Source organism: Phocoena phocoena, chromosome 14 (genome assembly GCF_963924675.1).
Source record: "Phocoena phocoena chromosome 14, mPhoPho1.1, whole genome shotgun sequence".
In the NCBI taxonomy this organism is placed as follows: domain Eukaryota; kingdom Metazoa; phylum Chordata; class Mammalia; order Artiodactyla; family Phocoenidae; genus Phocoena; species Phocoena phocoena.
This window is the reverse complement of record NC_089232.1, coordinates 51,351,475-51,374,799: the sequence shown is the minus strand read 5'-3', so window position 1 is coordinate 51,374,799 and position 23,325 is coordinate 51,351,475. Positions and strand designations below refer to the sequence as shown.

The 23,325-nt window shown below is 39.3% G+C and overlaps 1 protein-coding gene across 1 annotated transcript; it reads right to left on the bottom strand.

Moving 5' to 3' along the window:
• Positions 1-4,078: 4,078 nt before the first annotated feature.
• CALM2 (calmodulin 2) lies at positions 4,079-18,116 on the bottom strand. The gene is made up of 6 exons (XM_065890724.1): positions 17,764-18,116; positions 11,877-11,907; positions 6,246-6,389; positions 6,045-6,151; positions 5,491-5,626; positions 4,079-4,735 (listed from the first exon to the last, which is right to left on the bottom strand). The coding sequence occupies exons 1-6, from the start codon at positions 17,764-17,766 to the stop codon at positions 4,707-4,709; spliced, it is 450 nt and encodes a 149-aa protein (XP_065746796.1). The 5' UTR covers positions 17,767-18,116; the 3' UTR covers positions 4,079-4,706.
• Between the last annotated feature and the right edge of the window lie 5,209 nt (positions 18,117-23,325).

Here is a 23,325-nt window from a genome sequence, read left to right as displayed (position 1 = left end):
GATTGGCTGGTCCATTGCTGCCGCCTCGCTCCCTAGGCCGAGGCTGGCGTCCGGTTGCCAGGAGGCGCCTCAGTCCGTCGGTTCCTGAGCGTGCGCAGGGCACCCGTCAGGTTCGTCTCCGGATGCGGGGGAAGGGAGGCGGGCACACGCTTGGAGGGCCCGCAGCAAGCCTCACTCAGAGGAAATGGGTCGAGACCGTCAGGCACATGCGTGGTAAGAAAACCTAAAGAGCGCGGGAGTCGCCAGAGAGCCCTCGGCAACAAGTTTCTGCGCCAAGGGAGGCCTGCAAAGGCTAAAGCGCCCCAGGATCTCCATCAGCCCTTTCCCAAATCACCTCATGCTTGATACGCATAGATTTAAGGCAAAAATCAACCTCAGCACCCACTTTATTTTTTGAATTTTATTTTTTTTTATATAGCAGGTTCTTATTACTTATTTTATACATATTAGTGTATACATGTCAATCCCAATCTCCCAATTCATCCCACAACCACCACCACCCCTCCGCCACTTTCCCCCCTTGGATAGCACCCACTTCCTAAGATTGCTTCTAAACTCCTCCAGATGGAAATTCTGGGGGTGTCACTTTTGAGAAGTGGAGTGAGTACTAGACACAACAGGCTGTAAAACCACGGATTACCTTTTACCATCCGTATAGACCCTCTTCATTTTCAACCTCTCCTGGCTGTAGCTTCTCAACCTATAAACATTACCATCTTTAAAAACAAACGTCCCCTTAAACTTAACAGTTCCATTTTATGGAGTATCTGCTGTGTTCCAGATATTTCACACATATTTAATCCTCAAAACGACCCTGTGAAGTAGGTGTTAATCCCATTTATGAACAAGGAAACAAGCTTCCTTGGACAGTTTAGCATAGCTTACTCTGCATCACACAGAAGTGGCAGAGCCAGAGTTCAAATCCAGATCTGACTCCAGTGCCCCACTGTCCACTACACCACGAAGTTTCTGCTTCCGTTCACAAACTTTCAAGAGTAATGTGGATTCAATACTTTCCTAAAACCATCTTAATCTGACACGTGCAGGCACCTTTCAGTTAAAATTGCATTTAGTAACTAAGCTAGCCAGTTATCTAGTTGCCAAATCCAATGGGGATTTTTCAGGCTTTTAGCAAACTTGACCTCTATTTGTCTTCACTGCATTGATTATTCCTCTCCCTGGCTGCATTTGCTGATTTATTGTGATTCTTTGTCTATAAGGAGGTGATAATATATTGGTACCTACATGGGGTGATTAACTTGAGTGAAATGTCTGGAACCACATCTGGCACAATGCATTCAAAACATATAATCACTGCCTTTAGGACAAAAGCAAAATTTACAAACTTACAATCCAGTCTCACCTCATTAGAACCTCATGATCTGATGTATACTTGCAAATCCCAAACATGCCATCTTCACACTTCTATTGTCTCCCCATATGCTAGCCCTTCTGCTTGAAATGCTATTCTCTTCTTCAATGGCCTGGCAAACCTCAAGGGTCAGCTCCTCTGAGAAGTCCTCCTAGGCCTAATCCCTCGTACCCCAAAGGACCCTGTTCCTCTCTTTACTGCACTCACTGTGACAAATCATGTCTCCCCCCTAATTTTAAACATATCCAGAACACAGGTTTTTGTCTTAATTCTCAGCCCTTTGAACACAGGAGGAATTAAGTATTTAAGTTTTCCTTTTATAAATAAAACCAGAGGATGGACTACAGTAGTGGTTTTCAAAAACTAACGTGCATACAGATACCAGGAAATAATGTTAAAATAAAGATTCAGATTGAGATTCTAGGGCAGGGCCTAACCCTCCGCATCGCTAACAAGCTCTCACAGGTGATTCTGCAGGTGACTTTCTGAGTAGCAAGAGACAGGAGGACGCCATTAAATTTCTCTTGAAATACTGGGATTCTGAATTCAACACAGACTTAAAAATAGCAGGAAAAACGGGGAGGGGAGGAGCCAGGCACCAGGTTTGAAATCAAAAACTGAAAAAGTAAGACCAAGAGACAAGTAAAAAACAGAACTTTCACAAAACTGATTAAGCCAGTCCATCACTGTACCTCATTTCATTTTCTTATTTTGGCTCAGCCTGTAAAACTGGCTCAGCAGACTAGGGACTGGTACCCTAGAGACTGAATATGATGAAAGGTACAGAGAAGTCCAGAAACCCATGCACGGTGTGAAATATAAGGAAACACCTAGATGAGAAAATAGTTTTGGGTATCGCAAAAATAGAAACAGCATGGGTAAATGATTTCAAGGACTTCACCAATAAAGCAGACTAAGTATGCAGAATAAACAAAATGTCCCCTTAAGAAAACACTGTCTTGCATAATATCACTGAGAAATTTAAGATTTATTTTCAGGTTATCATTACAGCAGTTTTAAAGGGAGGAACCATTTCTCTTTGCAAATACGAGACTACGTAGAGATCAACAGTGCCTCTGCTACGCATCAGATTTTTAATAAAAATTCTAGGTAAAATACTTCATATTCTACATATTCCAGGATCACTTTTAACTGCAACAGTGATAGTTTAGGTTAGAATCATCTGAAAGCAAACATACTACAGACAGTATTTGGAAAAAAAATCATCAATTACCATGATGCTAATATAAAACAGGTAATACGGGTAAGATTTGAAGATAAGGTTTTAAAATTATAGTCCTGATTTAAGATTATGTAATGCTTACTGTGTGATTTTCATGAAGATTACAAGAATATAAAATCAGTAACATGATATACACAAAGTACCCCAAAGATGTGTTTTCCCCTTCCACCTTGTTATCAACAACTTTACTTCAAACTATTGGAACTGCAAAAGCACCAATATTAACTTTGCCCAATTCCCTCATTTTACAAGGATCATAACTGATTTAACAGCATAGATTGAACACTTAATGCAAATACCAGGAACTATGCTAAGTGCTTTACCTAACATTATTATAAAAACAAAGTTAGAAACCAGCTGGGTAAATCACACCCATTTTACAGGTAAGATAACCGAGGCTCAGGTAATACTGACCTCTTCAAAGTTATACAGAGCAATGATCTGAATACTGTTGCAATGAAACTCCAAAGCCCATGTTTAATATTCTGGAGATTACTGTGCCTCAACAGCTAGACACATGAATCTTCTCCCACCTTTGACTAAACTCTTATCTAATGAAGCTCTTCCTAATTAGTACTGCCTGCCTATCAATTCCTGTTAACTTCCCTCATCCTACCTAAAACATACTTAACTCTTTTCCTTCACTGACCATCCAGTTTTCCATTTTCCTGTAGAACTAATAACAGTGATATTAAAATAGTCAAAGATGCACAGTAAACAAATTGCGCCCCTGGGAAATTAAAAACCTTGTGGCTGTAATAATCAAGTAACAATTATACTTAAATGTTTTAATCTTGGCTCTGCTTTGCTATGCAATCTTTCCGTAAGTATTTAAAAGGTAGTTAGAAAAACAGAAACCCTGATAACCACCTTTTGAGTAGTTTACAGAGAAAGCAATAGTTTAGAAGCAAGCAAATACTAAAACAAGGTTTAGTTACTGTCAACCCACTACTAAAGATACCTTATTTGTAAAAGTATGTTGCAGACAGGCAGGCACAACTGAAAATTCTCCTTTGTTTTCTGGTAGTAGAATTAAAAAGCACTGAATAAAACATTAAAAAATAGAGGCAAAACATAATGACCCACCCCCCATTTGGATTTTTTGTGTTTTTAAACACAAACTTTTTTTTTTTTTAAACACAAACATTTAAAAAAATCACTGCATGGCTGAAGTCTATATGGACAAACAAATGCCAAAGTTGAAAAATATATTAAAAAGGTAGGCAGCAACACTGAACACCTACCTTATGCCAGTCCCCATGCTAGGTACACTTACAAAACGTTTCTTAATCTTTCACTTAAACCTTTTGAAGGAAGTATAATTTAAAAACCAAACAGTCTTAAGTAGTCAAAAAAATTACTTATCTAAACTTAAATTATACCAAGTAGAAACCACCTCCCCACTTGATTCTCAAAATTATTTAACCTCAAGTTAAGTAAATGACTCAGATTCAGAGCAACAGTTGGGTAAATTGTAATTTTTTTATTGGAAAACAAATATACAACTTGGAATGGATTTGAGGCAAATTGTGCCATAAGCAGATTTTCTTTAAGTGGCTAAAACAAAGTTTAAAAAGCAAGTAACAATAAAAGAAAATGTTTCTGGTACAGGACCAGCAGTACAAAAAAATAGTGTACGAGTACCTGGATAAAACACCCGTTTTGCAATAGTGCAACTTTTAAGTACATATTGTTGACTGTCCATAGTCCACGCAGAGTTACAACTCCACACTTCAACAACAACATGCTGACAGTTCCTAAAGAAAACTACTTAAAAAAAAAAAAAGGCATAACCCAGATGTTCCCTCATTTGACCAACTCCATCTAAGTTTAGATGTGCAGAAGGGCTTATTAGATATATCCAGAGTAAGCCACATGCAACATGTTACTTGATCAATTTTTCTAAAATAAGGTTTCAGGACAATGACAGTAAGATAAGGGAAGAAAACATGGAGGAATGAAGTCCTAATTACTATACATGCATATTTTTTTTGACAATAGGGGGGAAACCTTTTACAGATAAGTTACAAACAAAGAAAAGGCAAATAAACAATTTTGTACAAGAAATTTAACACATTCTGTACAATGTCTTCACTTTGCTGTCATCATTTGTACAAACTCTGAAAAAGAAGTACACAAAAATGTTGAGTCAGAAGTACACAAAAATGTTGAGTCAATGACAAAACCAATCACATTTACTCAATCACTGAGCAGTCTCCATTCCCCTTTCTTTCCTCAAATTTATCATGAAATACAGAAGAAAGCTAGTTTACTGCCAAGGCTGGACCTTCATAAACCAAAATTATTTATGATTATTAATGAATAAACCAAATTAATGCTTTAGATAAGCTATTACAAATAAAAAGCATTCTTGCTCTTAGTTCAATATCACAAATGATACTTCTGAACTGAAGCATGTATAATTTTAGACTTAAAGCTAATTAGAGGGAAGGAAAATCCAATGAAAGAAAGTCACCTTAACTCTGAGGATCGTGAAATAAGTTTGAAGAAGCTTTTCACACTGTTCCACAATTGTTAACAAAAATTGTTTTATCATAATTTGGAGTGTAGTGCTTCTCAAACTTTAATGTGCATTATGAAATCACCCAGGAATCTTATTAAAATGTAGATTCTAAGTAAAGGCACAGGATCTGATAATAAATAGTTCTAAAAAGCTCTCAGGTGACAATGCTGTTGCCTAATCTGTGCACAACACTCTGAATAGCAAAAGGTTGGTAAATATCAGTAACTGTTTTAGCATCTCCAATTCTGGTGGTGGGGGGAATGTCACTAATTTTGACCTATCAGATACCTAACAAGAACCTCTACCTTAAAGTCAAAACACAGAATACGGCAGTGACAGTGAAAGACTTACCTTCATAGTTTACTTGACCATCACCATCGATATCTGCTTCCCTGATCATTTCATCAACCTCTTCATCTGTTAACTTCTCTCCAAGGTTTGTCATCACATGGCGGAGCTCTGCTGCACTAATATAGCCATTACCATCCTACAAAAAAATGTAGTAAAATGTCTAAGCAAAATTATAGACGTAACGAGTTGGAATAGAAGTTTATTAAACTTCACATTAGGGAGCAAAATATGCGTTAGTAATCTATACAAACTAAAGAGAGTTTACAAATAGCTGACCTATATATTAAATGTCACTGAGAGTCAAGCAGGATATTCTGTATTGAAATCACAATTTCTTGGTTCCATAGTCAAGTGATGCCTCTTTCGCTACAAAACTAATGCAATATATATGTTATTTGGAAACTTCCATCTACACTGAATTCTTAAAAAGCTTTTGCTTGATATTAAAATATGTTGGTAAATCATCAGAAAAACAAGTCTTCACAGATTAAGAGGTCCTGGTATCTTTTTATCCTCAAATTAAAATTGAACAAATCCAGTCTTTGGATACTTACCTTATCAAACACACGGAATGCTTCTCTAATTTCTTCTTCACTGTCTGTGTCTTTCATTTTTCTTGCCATCATTGTCAGAAATTCCGGGAAGTCAATTGTGCCATTACCTGAAATGGTTTGTTTAGTTGAAATATTACAACAGAACTTAAATGCCACTTCTTCAACTCCCCCTTCCCAAACCCTGAAACTAAAAAGACTTACCATCAGCATCCACCTCATTAATCATGTCCTGTAACTCTGCTTCTGTGGGATTCTGCCCAAGAGACCTCATTACAGTTCCCAACTCCTTTGTTGTTATAGTTCCATCACCATCCTTGTCAAATAGTGAAAAAGCTTCTTTGAATTCTGTTTGAAAGAGAGACCACAATCCAAATGTACAGGTTAACAATAAAAAAGTAACCTCCTAAATGAAATGTATTCATCAACCGTCAAAGCAAACATATATAGAGAGATAGGACCTGAAATGGGATTCTGATTCCTGAAGGATTAGGTGGGGAAACCTTGTGGTATTTCAAACATTTTTAGCTAATCATATGCTCATGTATTGATCTGAGAGTTTTTTCATCTAAAATCTTACAGGGAACCTCAAAATCTAGTCCAGATAAGAGTCAAATTATTGTTCAAAGAGGAAAACACTCAAAGCCCCAGATGACTGGCTTCTCTATTTTCTGTTGAAGCTGCTCTGTGGAACACAATTCAAAATTACAGATCTAACCTACACTCAGAATAGAAAAGGAAAACTACTGTTACTAAATACATACTTCTATATAGCAACTGTACTACTTACAGTAATCCCCAAAGTTTAAATTAAGTCTATTTAATCACCTACTAAATTAAAAAGAAAAAAATTTAAATTTCAGAACCTGCAATAGGCCAGCTTCCTTTTCTGGAAGATAGAAGGGACCAAATAATCTATAATGATGTTAACAATGGGATGATCAAGATATGAATGGCCAGTTTTAACTAAGTACTGTATCACTGAAAACAAAATTTAGACCTTTCTTCAGAATATAAAATCCCAAGCTTATAATAGAGTGAGATATATTATTGCCTAAAATCTTTTAGATCTTCTTGTGAAATTACATTGCTTTCAATTCACCACTAGATTACATGGAAAGCTACTGGAGCAACAGTCCAGAATACCTGAATATAGAGAAACTAAAGAAGAGATTTAATTTGGTAGTGCAAGGGCATATAAGTGAGCTAGTTAACAAAGCTAGCAAAGATATTAGGCCCAGTCAGCAGGCAAACACAAAAGCATACAGCACAGAAGCTAAAAACGGAGTTTGGGACTCAACTGCCTGGGCTAAAAAATTCCAGCTCTGCTACTTACTAGTAATATAAATAACCTTGGGCAAATTTTCTGCCTCAGCTTTCTCATGTGTGTTAAGTGGGGATAATTGTACCTACTTCCTAAATTTAAGAATTAGGATAGGTAAAGCACTTAGAACTATGCCTGGCAAATAAGTACTTAATAAATGTCGAGAAAAAGATGGTCTCATTTTCCTGCAGCATCCACAGCTACACTGGAAAACTCTCAAACTTCTCTTGGCTTTCATAACAGTAATTTACCTTCTACCTCCTACTGCCAAAGGGTCTTGCTCCTATTTGTCTCTTACATATAGACGTGACCAATTTTCTTATCCTTTTTTTTTCTCCTTGGCCATTTCATCTATGCCCACTAATAATGAAGACTTCACATCTTTAGTCCACTCATCACTCTCAACATAATATTTTTATTTCTCACTCCTACAGGACATCTTCCCTGGCTGACCTCAAGGAAGACTTAATGAAAATCAATTCTATACTCCTCAGCAACCCTAGGAATGCAAACAAAAGCCACCTTACCTTAATTCTTTTTCCCTGAAACCTGTCAAGGCCTGCTGAATTCTGCTATTTAAATACTGCCTGATTCTTTGCTCACCTCTACATCCAACATTTTGGCTAATGACCCTATCATCTTTTATCTGGACTATCACAATAGCCTCCAAATGGATTCTTTATTTAAAATTACCCACACAACTACCTGAGTCCTATTACCTTTTTGGATTATCACATTATTTTCTTCTGCTTTGATTCTTTTAATTGCTTAGCTTTAGACCAGGTATCACTGACTAGTTACAGTTTGCTACACTCAGTAAGTAGTAAGTGCCACTTACTACTACTGAGTGCTAAACATTCCACTTCATTTAAATATTACTTGTCTTCAGAGGAACTCACCTGATATCAGAAGCTTAGTACCAAACTACTGATTGATCTTATGAAAATATGCAGTACTAACCTAGACCAACCCAATGACAAAAATAAATCAGAGTCCTACAAATAGCAGAATTTGATGAAAACATTTCCATTTTACACTCAGGTTTTTTAAAAAAACAGGATGTACAAATACTGTCTAGAAATATATAAACTATTAGGTTCGGAACACAGTAGCATCCATCACCTAATAACTTAGGCTCCAAGAAAATTAAAGTACTTAGAGATTTGTATTTATTTACATTACATTCTGTACTATAATACAGTTATCGTGTAACACCACCATCATGTACAAAAATTCCCAGTATAACTAGCCATAATCATTTTACTACGTGATTTAACTTAAAGGACAAATTCTGAAAGATGCATGCTATAAGTTTATGTATGTGTGTTCTAAATTTCAAGAAGTTTAAACATCTAATAACTCTTAAAGTATTTGCTGGAATAAGTGAAAAGCAGAAAATAAAACCATTTCTATGCTGTAACTAGTGTTTACTTCATGCATACAAAAAGGAACGAATAAAAATACTTTGAAGGTCAAGGTTTATTCCAAATCTCTATTTGTATTTTTACACTAAAGAGGCAGAAACACCTGCAAAAACTTAAAATAATAAACTGAAAAGTACAATTTTATTTCACCTGCTTTTATAGCTCTCCACCTGTGCTTCAGAACAGTTTAATCTTAATGTATAGAAGCATATCATTCTAAACAGTTATTTCCCAGGAATGAGTTGAATATAAACCTAGGAGTCAAAACCTCAATTCACGATAAGAAAACAGGTCCTGAATGTCACAGAACAGCTATCTTCAACATAATTGATGGAACCTCCCCAAATCCATTCTAGTTATGCCCAAGTTGAAACTTTCAGAAATCATACTATTACTTGTTTTATTTGTTCATTAGCAACCCCAGGATACCTTTCTAAATATTTTTTACATAAACTTATAATTCTATTAAAACAGGTCATCATGAAACAATCACAAGAAAAATCAAATGCCTGTTTATCAATTTCTATTTATTTATAAAAATTCCGAACTTATTAATCCTTTAAAGGCCATGTACCAAACCTTTATTGTTGAGTAAGATTAGTTTTTTATCAAATAAGTTTTATCCCTACACTGAACTTTAAAAGTTTAATGGTTTAGGCATAAATTTCTTTAAAGAAAAAAATTATTTTTCCTTTAAATATTAAATACCAACAACTAATGACATCATGGCAGAGTCATCAACAAAACTAACTTGTTAGTGATGTCACACTAGACTGTTCTGGATTGCTCTTTAAGACCAAGGTAACGTAAACAACTCTAGAAACTTCACCTAAACAATAAGCATACTTTTTTCTAGACTTATTTGTTAGAGGAATTTCAAATCTGAAGTAGTAATGATTATCAGATGAAGATAAAGCCAACTGAAAAAGTACCTTAGTATATTCAACCTTGCATTATATGTATGAAGCTTGTTAGCACAAGTAGAGCTAAGACTCTAAGATATTAACTGGTTACCAGCAATTACAATTTACCAGATTAAAAATATTTTTTGCCTTCACCTCAAAGGTAGATATTGAGAGGGGACTTTGGGAGGAGGCAGAATAATTCTTAGGAATAGGGTAGGTACTGTTCTAGAACATATATGTGTGACACACCTCTTTGAAAATTTATCTATTCAAAGATATTTATTCAAAGTTTAAAGAAATTTAATAAAACTGTAAATGGCAAAAAAAAAAAAAAAGAGAAATATTTATTCAGTCCTTACTGTGTGGGAGGTACTGGGATACAAGAGAAAATAAAAAGGTCCCCAATTTCACAGGACTTTTATTTTAATAGCATAAAAGCTTTGGCTCCTCTACCTTAAAGGTTCACTAAACCTAGGATCCAAGAACAGCTTTATTAAAAGCCTAGGAAAAGGCAGGGTATGGAAAGAACCTAAAATAGATTTTCCTACCACTCTCACTAGAAATTTAATTGTATGATAGGAACCAATGAAAAGACAGAATTTATCTTAAAGACAATGTTCCATGAACTACAAGTATTCTTCACAAAAATGCAATCAGCCAGAGGATTGAGCCTCTTATATTAACAGACACAAACTAGTTGCATGTGTGTTTGGGAGAGGAGTAATGAGCATCAACTATGTGACTGGCACCTTGAGGAATACATTTTCTATCCTGAAGTGAACATGCTGTGCCATGCAGAACTACCTGACTGGGACAACTGAGAAATGAAAGGCAAAGACAGGTGTATTAGAGAAGGTAAGAACTTAAGAGTGGAGATAATACCCCAAGTCATTTCCTCAAGACATTGTATAGAAAACTATTCCAGAATAATCTACATTTCATCAATACACTTATATATGAATAAAGAAATTATTTCCAAAGCTGTGCTTGACTACTTCAACACACCCTATACGTGCAAGTTTACCAACCCTAAAAAGCAAATTCCCAGTTTAAGTCAAATGCACACAGTAAGAAATAAAAACAAAACCTGCTTAAATTGGTCCTTAATGCTAATAGCTTTCTACTTTACACAGTCCTAGCAAATACTATTTTGTGATGAGTACTTGAGGAGACTAATGATTTCTGGCTCCACCAAATTTGTGTATGAGGGGTGGAGCTTACTTTAAATGGGATACATTGCTCAGTTCCAACTGGGTCTCTGTTTATTCTAGCATTTAAAAAAAAAAAGCTTTAGTGATTTTGAGCTCTTGAAATTCCTTGCCTACCAGGAAAACTATGGCAGTCAAAACTGCTTGATGCTTTTGTTAATAAGTCTATAAATCAAAGTTAAGGAATAGAGTTTGAAAAGCATTTCAACACTGCAATCAAAAAAAACAAAACACCATTTATTAAGTTTCCCCAACATTTTGATGTTAACTAACCATCTCAAAGTAGTAGAATAAAATCAAAAGTACTAATGGTTCGGCATATTAACAACATCTCATCAAGTTATACGTAGCAATTTCACATACTTCCATAGCAAATCAAAGGATACAAAACTTAAAACTGATTTCAACAGCTGTCACTGCTTTTTAAGATAAAATTCAAATGACTACATCTGTAAAGTAGAATGCTAACATTTGGATCTAAGTTTTTCACTAGAGAAATGGTTATTCCCTGAATGACCATATATGCAATTCTAAAGTTAAAATATTAGCTACTTTAAACCAGGGTAAATTCAACATTCATTTTCTGATTTTACATTTCGAGTTACCTATTAACTATTATTTGGCCTCTTTTCCTATGGAGACTGATATGAAGCTGAAGTGTTAAAAACTGCCCAGAATTCATGTTTTACAGCAAGATAATCTCTAAGAAAAACAAAGACCACCCCTACCAGGCTCAAAAGTATATCCACATAACCTAAAAACATGTCTTTAATTACAGTTAGCCCCACACATCTTTCATAGTCAAGTTTACTTTCTCACTTGCCAGAGTAGGTTCAATTACTGTATTACACTCATTTGTTACCATCTACTACGTAGATCAAAGTTAATTCTGTCATACAAGTACCTTATTTTGAGAACAGCGAATCAATTTATAATAAAATCCGATGGGTATAATCTAGTAAGTAATTTCTCACCTGCAATCTGCTCTTCAGTCAGCTGGTCAGCCTACAAAGAGATCAAAGAAATAGTTAAGTGGCTTGAGAGTATGTAGTTTAACACTTACAGAAACAAGTTTAAAAACATTCAAGGTGGGACCTCCCTGGCAGTGCAGTGGTTAAGAATCCACCTGCCAATGCAGGGGACAAGGGTTCGACCACTGGTCCAGGAAGATCCCACATGCTGCGGAGCAACTAAGCCCGTGTGCCACAACTATTGAGCCCATGTGCCGCAACTACTGAAGCCCGTGTGCCTACAGCCCGTGCTCCACAAGCAGCTGCCACAATGAGAAGCACGTGCACCGCAATAAGTAGCCTGTGTGCGCCACAACTAGAGAATGCCCGCATGCAGCAACGAAGACCCAACCCAGCCATAAATAAATAAATAAATATTAAGAACAAAAAAAACATTCAAGGTTCACCCTGTTCCATAACCTTTAGTTCAACACTCCTTAGTACCAAACACAGGTGGGCAGAAAATGCACACATCTTATCTTCAAAGCTAAGCTAACTCGCCTCCAAGTTTAAGATATGAAAATATTTCAGAAAACGTTTTTAAGTCTAATTTTACACAAAATTTTAAAAAGCAAATCTAGCACACTAGAAAGTTTAATTGGAATTGGTATTCTTCTAAAGCAAGGATAGATCCAATAGAAATGTTTCCTTTTTCAAAATTAAGATATCTAAACTTAAGCTCACCTCCTCAGGTAAATACAAACCATTAATACCAGAAATCTCCATTGAATCAAAAATAATGAACAAGGACTACATTTAAAATTCCCCTGTAAGTGGCTAAATACTTCACTTGGACATTTTCCAAACCTCAACAATAACAACAAAATTACTAAGCAAAACTACCAAAAAGACAAAAATCCAAGCTGTCCTGGTTGGAGCAACATGAAAAGTACCAGTTTTTACTCCTCCTCACCTGCCATGCAACTGCAGAGAATCCAGGATTCTGAATATTTTAAGTACATTACTTACAAAATGTTAAGTCCAGCTACTTATTTTCTCTTGAAGTTTGAAATTCCAAAGTGAGCATAAGATTTGTGATGTTTTTAGCAAATGGAGAAATGTTACTTGTTTTTACTTTAAAAAAAACACATTCAGGCACTTGCTAAAACCCATTATATGTGTTGTTTTTATTCGATCTTAACAACCCTTAATGGTATTAATAATATCATTAATACCCTATCTTACAGATGGGGAGAAAGGCTCAGGTTAAATTTCAGTGAGCGGGAGTACAAAACTACTAACTAGTAGAGTCAGAATTAAACACTAAGGTGTCAGACATATTCAATACCTTCAATTTTAAATTCAGAGCACACCATAATATAATGAAAATATTTGCAAAATAACATGCCTCCTTGTTCTTCATGTGGCCTTCATCCTTGGACATTTCATTGCTTATTGGTACATATATCCAGAGACACTGACAAGAAATAGCCTCCTATCTAATATTCCTACCGACAAAAGTCAAGTGTACTATGATTAATCCATTCACTTATTGGTATGAGAAGAGTAATAAGCACTGCCTGGTTTCCTTCATTTTAAGTGAACACACCCCTGGAAAGGATAAAACCTTAATACAGGATAGCATCACATTTTTTTCTCTAGGAGACAGCATGAGAACATTTGAGAAGAAACCCAGAAAAGAAGAAGTTTCTTTCCCTGATAAACAATTTTGACTTGACCTTGATGCAAACTCAACTCGTTGCTTTAGAAAAAAAGCCAATAGTCTAGTAACTTAAAACTGAAGAGCCAATAATTAAGCTCAAATGCAGACGTTTATAAAATAAAAATTATCTACTTTTTTCCTTACAAATCCCAATCCTCCAAGTATTTGGTATAAAATCAGTCGATTGTTTTCTCTAGGAATAAGATTTAAAACCCAGGAAAATCCACTGAGTTAATTTTTACTTTGTTAGAGGCTATAGATGATTTACTTCTAGTCTCATTCCATTCTGCTGGACGTCTATCATTTTTGAAAGAAGGGCAACATGGCATGGTGGAAGAAAAAAGCATGGTGCTTTGAGTCATCACCGGGCTAGTATCCCAGCTCTGCCACTCAATAGCTGTGACCTTGGACATGTTACTCAACCTCTCATTGTCAACTCCACCTGTGACACAGAATATTAATACCTACCTTGAAGGGTTATTGTGCACAGTGAGAAGCTATGTAAAGGGCTAGCCCAAAGAGTTCAGTGATAACTACTTTATATAAATTAATTAACCAAAGAACCTACAATGTAATGTTAAACACCAACCTGACTAGGTCAACTTCCACACAGAAGGTAGACAGGTGGGGCATTATCAAGCCCTTTACAGCAACCTCACCACATTCCATGTTAACTTTAAGATGAGAAAATCTACTTCCACAAACTGAAACCATAAGGTGCAAGCCCACGGACAGATGTGGCAAGACACATCAGTTTAGGACTAGTTAAACCAAATGTGTGGAAGACACTGCAGCACATGTGAAAGCTGAAGGAATGACTGCTACGCGCAGAAACAGCAGGGATTTTTCTCTCGACAAGTTGTGCGGGAAGAGATTTTGAGAAGACTCATTTGTATGAAAGCTGAGAAGGCCTCAGGAAGAAAACTTTAAAATTATCCAATTTTGCTCGAAAAGTCAAAATTTTAATGGCCCCACACCATCCTGTCTGCGATCTCAGTAAAGATCACAAATGAGCTTCAAGGAATAAACAGGAGACTAAGTTACATAGCCTGAAAGTGCTGGATATTGCTTGTAATGTTTCAGGAAACTTAAAGACAATTTTTTTGTATTTACTACTAACCCAGAGTTCAAGGTTTTAAAATAACCTTTATCAGCAACACTCAGATTAAAGTCTACTAAAAGCAAGAACACAAAGCTCCCTAGCACTGTAATTTGTAAGCCTTTTCCAAGAAATACAAAGAAATTTGGTTCTTATTTCTGTCTACGGAGAGAATCATTTTCTTGGTAGAAGAACTAGAAGAATTATACTTTTGGGAAAACTCAAGCTCATCAAAATTTATGTTTGTCTCAGTAAATAACTCACTAGAGAGATGACTAGTTCTTACTCCTTTGTTTCTACAAATACAAATATTGATGTAATTCTTCCTGTTGCTCTTGTCAACTCTAGAGAAAGCTCCTAGGCATCAGTACACTCTCAGGTTCCACCTCAGACCTACTAGACTAAAAGCTGCATTTTGGAGAAATGCAGGTGATTTGTCAACACTGAGAAGAAAAACACTACTAATCTAGACTACATGTGTGACCTTAAGGAAATTACATACCTATTAAACATTTCCCAAATGGCATTCAAAAGTAAGTATGGATACCCTTGGAGTATATCTAGTGAAAGGTGGTTTAAAAATAATCCAAAATTTATATCAGTCCATAGGCTTGAAATGAAACGAACTTCCACCCTTCATTGATTCCTGTTTACTCCAAGTGCTACTTAGATACAACAAAGGCTTCATAAGTAAAAATTTTTCTACAATTTCAGAAATCAGGGTATTTGTTTTATCTATATCAAAAGCAATCTCAGTAAGAGTTTAAGATACCTTTCATTCTGATAGAACAGCACTTATACGGCATCTTGGCCCCAAAGAGAAAACGCTATAAGATATTACTTCTTAAAAATTACCTTTACTAAAGGCCTAATTTGATCAGTCTAGCCGAATCTAGAACTTTCTATATTTTAATAGAGCCTTGGTGAATTTCTTCAGTCTAGTAGAAACAGATCTTCTTGCTGTTCGATGGGATATTTAATTAGACTGAAGTGACCGAATTTTCTACCTCTTCACATCTTTTACTTATCACCCCAGCCTCAAGTCTTCTTAATGCACTCAATCTCCCTTCAATGAGCATGCCATCAACTATATGTAAACCCAAGAGCCATGTGAGCAAACTTATTCCACTTCCACATCAAATACATGTTCATTCTTTGACTTTACAGAGTCCTAAGTTTAAATCGTCAGGTCTTATAATTATAAAATTACCTGAGGACAATTCCCAAATTAGTTAACGACTGTCAATTTAACTAACTGAAACCCCCCCCCAAACATCAATGATGTGAGCAGTAACTACAAAAGCCTACCCTTGGCAAAGGACCCCGAAGGGTAGATACAAACTCTATGCCTCACCAAGACACTCCATTTGAGCTCTTGACTCAATTATCAGACTAATCAGGAAGAAACCTTACCTTCATATGAGAAATAAAAAAAAAAAAAAATTTACCCCACAATTTTGAATCTTAATTACATGCCTATAGTGTACACCTTGTTTCACCTAAAAGTAAACTCAACCAGCACATTCAAATTTACAATAATTTAGAATATCAAGATAGAAGAGTACATCAAACAAATGCGAACTCCTCTCCCCACACCCATACATGGTGGAGGTTTCAGTTGGCAAGGATTCCCAACTGTTTAAGATGTCACCTTGCCTCCTGGACACACCCATCTCCCGTAACCACTTGGCAGAAGAAACGACAAAATAAGTATTGCAAATTACCGCCCTCATTAGTTGTTTTTTTTTAAAAAAAAAAAAAAAAAACAGGAAAGAACTGGAGTTCCGGTCTCTAGTGACAGAAAAATGCTTTTTAAAATTCCCTGTTCCCATTCTTTCACGACGGTCTTTGACAGCCATTACTGTACAAATGAAGTGAACTGCACGTTAAGATATCTGGCACTTTCTCTACGGAAATACCAGTTATTTTCAAGGGGGTTGGAGCGGGCCAACACTGTGTGTGGTAGTGGTTCTTTAACATTTCAGCGTGCACGTGAGCACTCAAGAAGAGGACTGTGGCCCTACTCAAAGGCATCCTTCCAATTGTTACAGGAGAGTAAGACCGACTTTCACAACAGAACGACAGTCACCCCGGAGCTGGCGTTCGGTAGGTGAACAGGAAACGCCTTTCAGACCCTAGCTGGAGCCACTGGCTTTCTCTAACGAGATGAATAGTGAGAGGCTGCGCCTGACTTCAGATATACAGCCATTTCCTTCAACGACAAAACCACTTTAAAAAAATTTTTTTATTTTAAATGTCCAGCCTGGGAGGTGGAATTAGGTATCAAGGCGCAGAGGGAGCAAAAGGATCAGGATTCACCGCTTCCTTCGCGCCGCCAGAGGGGAATGGGAACCTGCCGAGGCTGCCCTCCCCAACCTATGCCGGAACGGACGGCCTCGCAGCGCCGCGGGCCGCCCAGACCTCCGCAATCCTGCAGGTGCCAGCGCAGCAGCTGGGGCGCGAGCCTAGCCGGGCGGGCGGCGGCCCCAGCCCCACGCCCGCCCCGCCCCGCCCCCGGCCGCTCCCCGCGCCGCGCGGGCTCGGCCCACAGAGCGCGCCCGCCCCTCGCCCCCTCCCGGCCTGACCCGCGGGGCTGCGGGCTGACGGCCTCGCGCGTTCCCGCCCGCCCCCTCGGCGCAAGGCGGCCGCGCGCGAACAAAAGCGCTTCCTGGCGTCCGCACCAACCGTCCGTTGGGCTTTTGAATCCGGCCCCGGGCTGACCTTTCGAGATGCCCGACCCAAAGCTTTGCGCTCCGGCTCACCCCCGCCCTTCCACTCTCGCCTCCCCCGGAGGCCGACCTGCCCCCCGCCCGGGCTCCATCCTCACCCAGCCCCTGAGGAGCTCCAGAGAGCCGGGGGCGGTGCGCCCGGCCCCCAGTACACTAGGGGACACCTCCCTGAGGAGAATGGGGGGTGGGGAAGCACCTGCGACACAACGGCCGCGGGCGCCCCCAGCCTCATGTGCACCATCCCCCTGGCGAAAACCACTCCTGGAGGGTGTGAGGGTGGCAAGTTCCCTTTCTTTCGTCAATTCGCTTCAGCCTCTTCCCCCCACAGGCCGAGCGCCGGCAGCTTAGCGACGCACTCACCATGCTGCAAGCGCTACCGGTCTCCGGGACTCGACTACACAACCACTCAGCTCGCTCGCTCCACTCGGACTAATTCTCCTCCTCCGCCCCCAGCGCCTCATAAACACCTCCCTCCGCCAGATCCCTCCGCCGCACGCCAGATAACGGAACATCACAAACGAGTCCCGGCCAACCCCCTGCACTCCAACTCCTCTCGAGACCGCTTTATCCACAGTTGTGTGGTCGACGATACAAGAAATAAAGGGAGGGGGGCGAACGGATGGCCTAAGTGGGTTTCGCTTCCCAGCGAGCCGTTGAAGGGCCGGTGGAGTCTCGCCTGAGAGGCGCTACTTTGCGGCGCGGAAGAGCATCGTGGTAGCGACGCGTAACGCGACGATCGTTGAACCGGCCTCTGATTGGCTGGTTCGTACCTGCAATGCGTCACTGGGGCTCGCAGCCACCGCCGCCGGGACGCGGTGTGGTTTCTGCCGTTTGTGCCGTTGCTGCCCTGGCCGCACTGTCTTGGCAACTGCGCCAGGCGGCGGAGTCGCTTGCTTTGCGCTTGGCTGGAGAGTCTTCCTCCTCCACCCATCCTTTCTCTCCACAGTCGTACGCGCGCTTTCCCGCCCCTGGTATAGGAGTCTACGAAAACGCCGATTAAGAATGAAGCTGAAAGACCCAGTGAAACCCCTACCCCGCGCTCTTTTTCTCAGCTTCGGTTATTGGCCTCGTGGCGGCCACACGCTTACCATTTTACTCCCTCACAAAACCCGAGAATATCTGAGTAAGGGCGAACGCACCTGCTCAGCTGACTAATCTGAAAGGGTCTTCCGTTTATACTTCCCTTTCGCCGCGTTTGTCTGGGGTAATTTACTGGGAGGAAAAAAAAATCACTGAAAAAGCGCAGTATCCCGGATTCTGTGGGATTAGTCACTCCCAATAGCCACTTGATGTTGTGGAATAATAGGGGTCTGGCTTGGAGTGAGACCTGGTTATGAGTATCGTGGGCCACTTTCTTAGATGTATGACCTTGGATGAGCCATTTAATCTTTAGCCTCATTTGTGAAATGGAGGTTTTATAATACCTATATTGAAAGATTATTGTAAGAATTAAAATCATATAGAGACTGGCGTTCGGGTAAAATGTTGAAGTACCTGGCACAGGGTAGGCACCCAACAAGTGGTTATTATAATAAAACCATAATACATATGGTCACAATGAATTTCATAATGAATTTGCCCCTTTGGGTCGCTAACCTCTCAGATTTAATAGAACATTTCTAAAGCCACATGAAAGTTAGCTCTTTGGAACTGGCACCCTTGTGCACTGTTGGCGAGAATGTAAAATGGTACAGCCACTGTGGAAAACAGTATGGTAGTTCCTTAAAAAATTAAAAATAGAATTACCATATGATCCAGCAAGTCAGCTTCTTGGTATATACCCGAAAGAACTGAAAGCAGGATCTTGAAGAGATATTGGTACACCCATGTTCATGGCACTCTTCACGATAGCTAAAATGTGGAAGCAACCCAAATGTCCATCCGTGGATGAATGGATAAGCAAAATGTGGTATATGCTTGTTGTTACATACAATGGAATATTATTCAGCCTTAAAAATTCTGTAATATGCCACAACATGCATGAAGCTTGTGGACATTATGCTAAGTGAAATAAGTCACACAAAAAAACAAATACTGTATGATTCCATTTATATGAGGTATTTAGAATAGTCAAAATCACAGAAACAGAAAGTAGAATGATGGTTGTCAGGGAAACGGGGAATGGGGAGTTACTGTTTAATGGGTATAGATAAGAGTTTCAGTTTGACGAGATGAAAAGAGTTGGGATGAATGAAAATGAAAAGAGCTAGTGATGGCTGAATAACATTATGTATTCAGTACCACTGAACCCTACACTTTAAAATGGTTAAGATGGTAAATTTTATGTGCATTTTATCACACATGAAATTTTTTTTTAATTTTTGAACTTTTTTATTTGGAAAACTTTAGACATAAGCTATATACAAGTGGAGAGAAAAGTATAACCATCACTTAACCAAGTAGCCATCACTCAGCTTTACCAGTTAACAGCATTCTGTCATTCTTGTTTCGTATATTTCCCCCCATTTAAAAAAAATTAACTCCTTGGTCCCACCCAAAATAAACAAGGGTGTGCATAACCTGGAATATTTAACAAACGAATAGCAATAGTTTACCTACTGTGTAAACTCATTCGAATATAATGTCATTGTTACCTTAGAGGGGGCTTAGAAGGCACAGAGGAGAGGACCTTTGCTCACCACAGAGGTTCCAAAGAGGGTTCCCAAAGAACATGACTCCTAAATTGAGTCTGACATGATAATGGGCTAGGAAAAAGTGAAAAGCCAGTGAGGAAGAGAGAAGCAAGTTTAGATGAAAGAAAGAACAGAGCAAAAGGCCCAGAGGCATGCGATTGCATGGCACAATGGAGGAGTGTCAGTGGTTTGGCATTACCAGGGCCAGCCGATCTCCGGAGAGGGTGCTGGGAAGTTAGAAAGGAACTAAGGGTCATGCTCAAACTGCAGTTCCTCAAGAAGGTTGGTAGAACCACTGTCCAGAAAGAATCCTTTTAGGCCACATCAAGGCTTTAGAATTTTCCAGTAAAAAGCACAGCCAGGTGGACGCTTGAAACCTAGTGAACAGCATTTTCAGCAAGCCAAGGTAAAATCTGCCTACTGAGAAGGATCCTTCCAGAACACCTTCCTGCCCAGCAAGACCAAGATATTCTCTAACAGCTTATCTGCACCCACTTGGAAAGACTCAGTGGAATTTAACCTGCTTTAAACAATTTAGGCATTTTCTCAAGCCATCTAAAGTATTTCCTTTACTAGGCCGGAGATGGATTCTCTTTGTTTCAGTCATACAAATCAGACACAAAGTAAGTGCTCTTTCAGTTAGTACTGGCAACCCTGTGACCTTCCTTTCAGATAAATGACTGTTCAGTAAAAACTCAGGACCCCCATGCTTCTATTGTCCTTGCTAATGTGATATAATGATTCCACAGGCGGAGTGGGTGGGCTTAATTAAGTTACCCCACAAATGAAATACACTGTACCATTGAGAATGTTACTTAAAAGTGGGTACCTCTGCTTCAGAATTGAGCTGAAAACAGAGCCCTAAGGCCACCATTCCATCACTCTCCGTTGTGGTAGCACCCAAGTCTTTCCAAGATTTTCCTCAGAAATTTGTCCCTGATTCTTCCTCAGATGGAAGGGCTATAACAGTTTTTTACCCCATCAGTATGCAGTGCTTTTACATATGAAATTTTTAATGATGGGAAATTGAATGACAAAACGAATAATCACTTCTTCTAGAAAATGAATTTTTAAAAGGATTGATGCATAACGTATAACAAGCTTGAGTATAATATACAGGTGCATGCTTAGAGACGTATGTATTGAATCAAGGAGCTTTTAAACAAATATTTGGTAATGAAATATGTCTGTTAAAGAGAACACAGAAGAGTTCTTCCTGGTTTTTTAGGTTGAATTTCAGCAAGGCCTCTCTTGCAGAAACTTCCTTGCTGAACTCTCCAATAAGAGAAAGAAAATGAGAAAAAAAGTCAAGACGTACATTTAAAGCCATTGTGGTTTTTGTGTTTTTGAGACTGTTCCAAATCAATTTATTTATAGAGAATTTATCTTCCACAAGATGACATACAGTACAGCCTGACTTTGGCAACTTCCAGCTGAGAAGCAAAGCTGGTGACCACCATTACATCAAGGCCTAAGAGGTGGTTGGTTGTTTATTTTCCTCTCCTGTCTGGTGAGACATTACAGCTTTCTACCTTTGTCCATCCTGGGAAAATGAGAATGCACTTCCTAACCAGGCCTCAGTTCCTCAATTTGCAGAATAGAGATGACACAAGCCCCATCCTTTGACACTTCCTTCCCATAGTTTCTCTCCTCCAGCCAGCTGTGCTATGAACAAGGGCAGAGGACAGTCACAGTGGCATTCTTGATTGTAGGCCCTATGTGATTCTTGACAGGTGAAAGAATTAAGCCCTAAATGCCCTAAGGCACCAACAGTATGCATCAACTTCTCTCCTATGCATGAAGAATGGAACTTGTTAACGTGCCATCCTGGAGGGAATTCAGAAAATAGTACTCAAACGATCTTCTTGTTCTGCGGTTCAGATAAGGAGCCCTGGTTGAAAAGTTAAGCTATCCCCTTCCAGGACTATGGGGGAAACCAGCTGGGACAGGAATCCAACCAGGTCATGAGAATGTCTCGCCCACAGCAACCTCAGTGTGATGAGGAGTGAAGAGTATAGGGAAAGCACTGAATCCTCCAGACTTACTGAATGGGCTTATGCTCATATACGTGTGGGAAAAGTTGAGGGTCATTAACTTTGATATTGACATTCTGCCATTCATTCATTTATTCATTCAAAAAAATTGAGATGTCAATTTAGCGTGACTAACCATATAGGTTTGCCTAGGATTAAGGGGTGTCCTGGGACACAGGACTTGCGGTGCTAAAACCACACAGTCCCAGGCAAACCAGGATGGTTGGTCACCCTAGAAACCATGACCACTCATTCAATAAATACCAGCAGTCTATTATGTGCTGTAAATGTGCAATGAGAAGAATGAGCTATGATAAGAATGACTCTGGGAGCACATAGGAGGACAACATAATAGACAAGAGGAAGACTTCCTAGAGAATGTGATCCGTAGGAATTTGGGTTAAGGGGGAGAAAGAGGAAAAGGTGTTTGAAGCAGAGAGAAGAAGCACAAATGAACAGAGACATCGTCATTACCATCATCACCTCTATCATCATCGTGACATTCACAGCCACTGGTGATTTGATGCTCCCCACGGGCCAGGCCCTGTGCTAATCACTTTATGTACACGGTCCACATTATTGACCATTCCATTCCTCTTGAAACACTCTTCTTGCTTGGCTTCTGGAATATTACCCTAGTATTTCTCCTACCTCTGTGGTAGTTTCTCTGCAGCCTCCTTGGCTGGCTCCTTCACCTATTGCCGAAAAGATGGCACGCCTCCAGGTTTAGGCCATGGCTCTCTTCTCCTGTGAATTTTGACACCCTCTCTGGCACCCTCCCCACTCCCACAGCAGTGGCTCTGTGCTGATCCCCCCCAAATATGGATGGCCCGAGGTAAAATCTCTTCTCAAATCCTGATCAGTATTTCCAGCTGCTCAGGCCCACCCTAACATTTGTGGACTCAGCCAAGAGTACGAATGGAGGCTTATACAGCATATGTTAAATGTGTTAAAGTTATAAATCAAGCTAACAAATAAAATATGTTCTATCCTCCTACCCTGACAAATAAACTTTCATAATACCCCAAAGGCTGAGGTTAATTGTAGAACTTCAGATTTCCACACCAGATCATGAAGTGTGAGGAAGTCATCTTCTAACCCACAGCCCACTGTTTCTCCTCTCACCGTCAGCCCCAGCATACACTACAAGGGGGCTGGCATCCATATGTGCACTCACTCTGGTCCTTGTAACCATGTCCATCAACAGCCCCCAAAATAGCTGCTTCTCGACCATCCCTCAGGGTCTAGGGGCGTGC